This window comes from Halyomorpha halys, unplaced genomic scaffold (assembly GCF_000696795.3).
Source record: "Halyomorpha halys isolate HHAL.00 unplaced genomic scaffold, Hhal_1.1 Scaffold1.1, whole genome shotgun sequence".
NCBI classification, from domain to species: Eukaryota; Metazoa; Arthropoda; class Insecta; order Hemiptera; family Pentatomidae; genus Halyomorpha; species Halyomorpha halys.
In genome coordinates this window covers 1440474-1442135 of record NW_027115366.1, presented here as the reverse complement: position 1 = coordinate 1442135, position 1662 = coordinate 1440474, and the positions used below count along the sequence as shown (strand labels likewise).

The following is a 1662-nucleotide window of genomic DNA, read 5'->3' as shown; positions in this document are numbered from 1 at the left end:
AAAAGAAATAGTTGCCGATCAATGTAAAAAAAAAACAAAAACAAACTATAAATGGATTGGTCTCACCATTTCGAAGCATTAGTCTATCAAAAATATTTCTCTGGCTCACAGGGCTTTATTAAGGAGGGGGCTAAAAGTAAATTATTTTGTCCTGCGAAATGTTTATCTCTAAATTTCACCTTTCACGTTCAAGTATAGTAAGCCCATTCATTAATATAAGGCCGACAGTATGTTCGATATAAGCCCTGGCAGAGCAAGTTTCCAAATCTATTTCTTCATTTCCTTCTTCTGCAATGTCTGAATCGCTCTGGAAGGTAAACCATTTTAATTTTTTGTCAAAGTCAGATACAATAGAAATTTAAATATTGGCTCATTTCATATGAACAGTTCGATTTTATTATTTCAGAAATTAAAAATGGGATTAGTGAACTTTTGTTGTTTACTACATTTGTATTTTACAGATTATAATGAGCCATAATTAATCCTCTGTTTGTTGTTATTATTTATTATCATTACAATTGATTGGGCATTGCTTAATACCCCCTTAAATATGACTATGGAATCTTGAAATGATATGGAAACCATATGGGTTTAATATAAGAAGATGAACAGGGTTGTGGTAAAAAAAGAACAAATAGTTTATAACTATTTTAAATAGTTTTTCTTGCAACTTGGCCTGCCGTGTGTCCAAGTTTAAATACATATGATATATACATATGTATATAGTTGACCATATAACTTAAATATAAGAAGATGGTCAGGGTTGCGGTCAAATAGAACAATGAGCTGTGTTACAAAGTTCTTCCACACTCACTTTATTTGCCAGACTCCAAAAGATTTCCATCTGTCACATTCAGAAATGTAGACAATTCCTTAAAGGTTAAATTGCTGAAAATCATTCACAGGTCAAAAACACATATTCATTTCTTCATAATTTTTCAGTTCTTAATTAAAAATCTGAAAACATGTTGGGGAAAATTTATAGAAAGTGAGGATAAATATTTTAAATAGAAATGTTGGGATTTCATAAAGTTGTTTTACTATATAATCTTTTCTGTGAAAACTGACATTTCATATGAAATGGCCCATATATTAGACAAAATAAAATTATTTTTTAAATATTGTTCTTCGTTTTTTTAATTTAATTTGTGGTTATAAATGAGGTGTAATAGAAAAGTTTATTATAATTAATTTTGATTTTCTGTTTTCAACATTTATGTTAAAATTCTCAGTGCCCATCATCAACCTGATATTGAGGCTGGTACTGTTTCTATTCTGGATGTTAAAAATCTTGTACCTATTCAATCCACGAAGGGGTTCATTACTTTGTGAAGAACTGTTTCTAAACCAACAGTTGTCCTGAGAAGTAATTCTGACACCAGATTCTCCCCCAATTAAAGGCTGTGCCCCAGAAGGTTCTCCCTAACCCCAAGGTCTATCCGCGGCTAATGTAACAATAAACATTTACCTGCTATAGGCAGCCTCAAAATCAAGCCCAGGAAATAAGAAGCTCAATAATCCTGGATGTCAACTTATTTAATTTCCTAGTATAAAGTCCTACATGTTAAAGCCCAAAATTTTGATTTCTGTTTAGGTTAATTTTTTTGGCAACTTTCCAAGTGACTTTTAATTTTGTTAGTTGTAAGTTTATGTTTATCCATT

At 30.9% G+C, this 1662-nt stretch overlaps 1 protein-coding gene across 2 annotated transcripts in view; it reads right to left on the bottom strand.

The window, feature by feature from the left end:
• Positions 1 to 1662, bottom strand: part of LOC106677152 (protein dpy-30 homolog) — an 8119-nt gene that overhangs the window by 974 nt on the left and 5483 nt on the right. For both annotated transcript variants that reach the window (XM_067052423.1, XM_067052422.1), the window contains exon 3: positions 180 to 307. In XM_067052423.1, coding sequence (XP_066908524.1) covers positions 180 to 307 — 128 coding nt within the window. The remainder of the gene's footprint in view (positions 1 to 179; positions 308 to 1662) is intronic.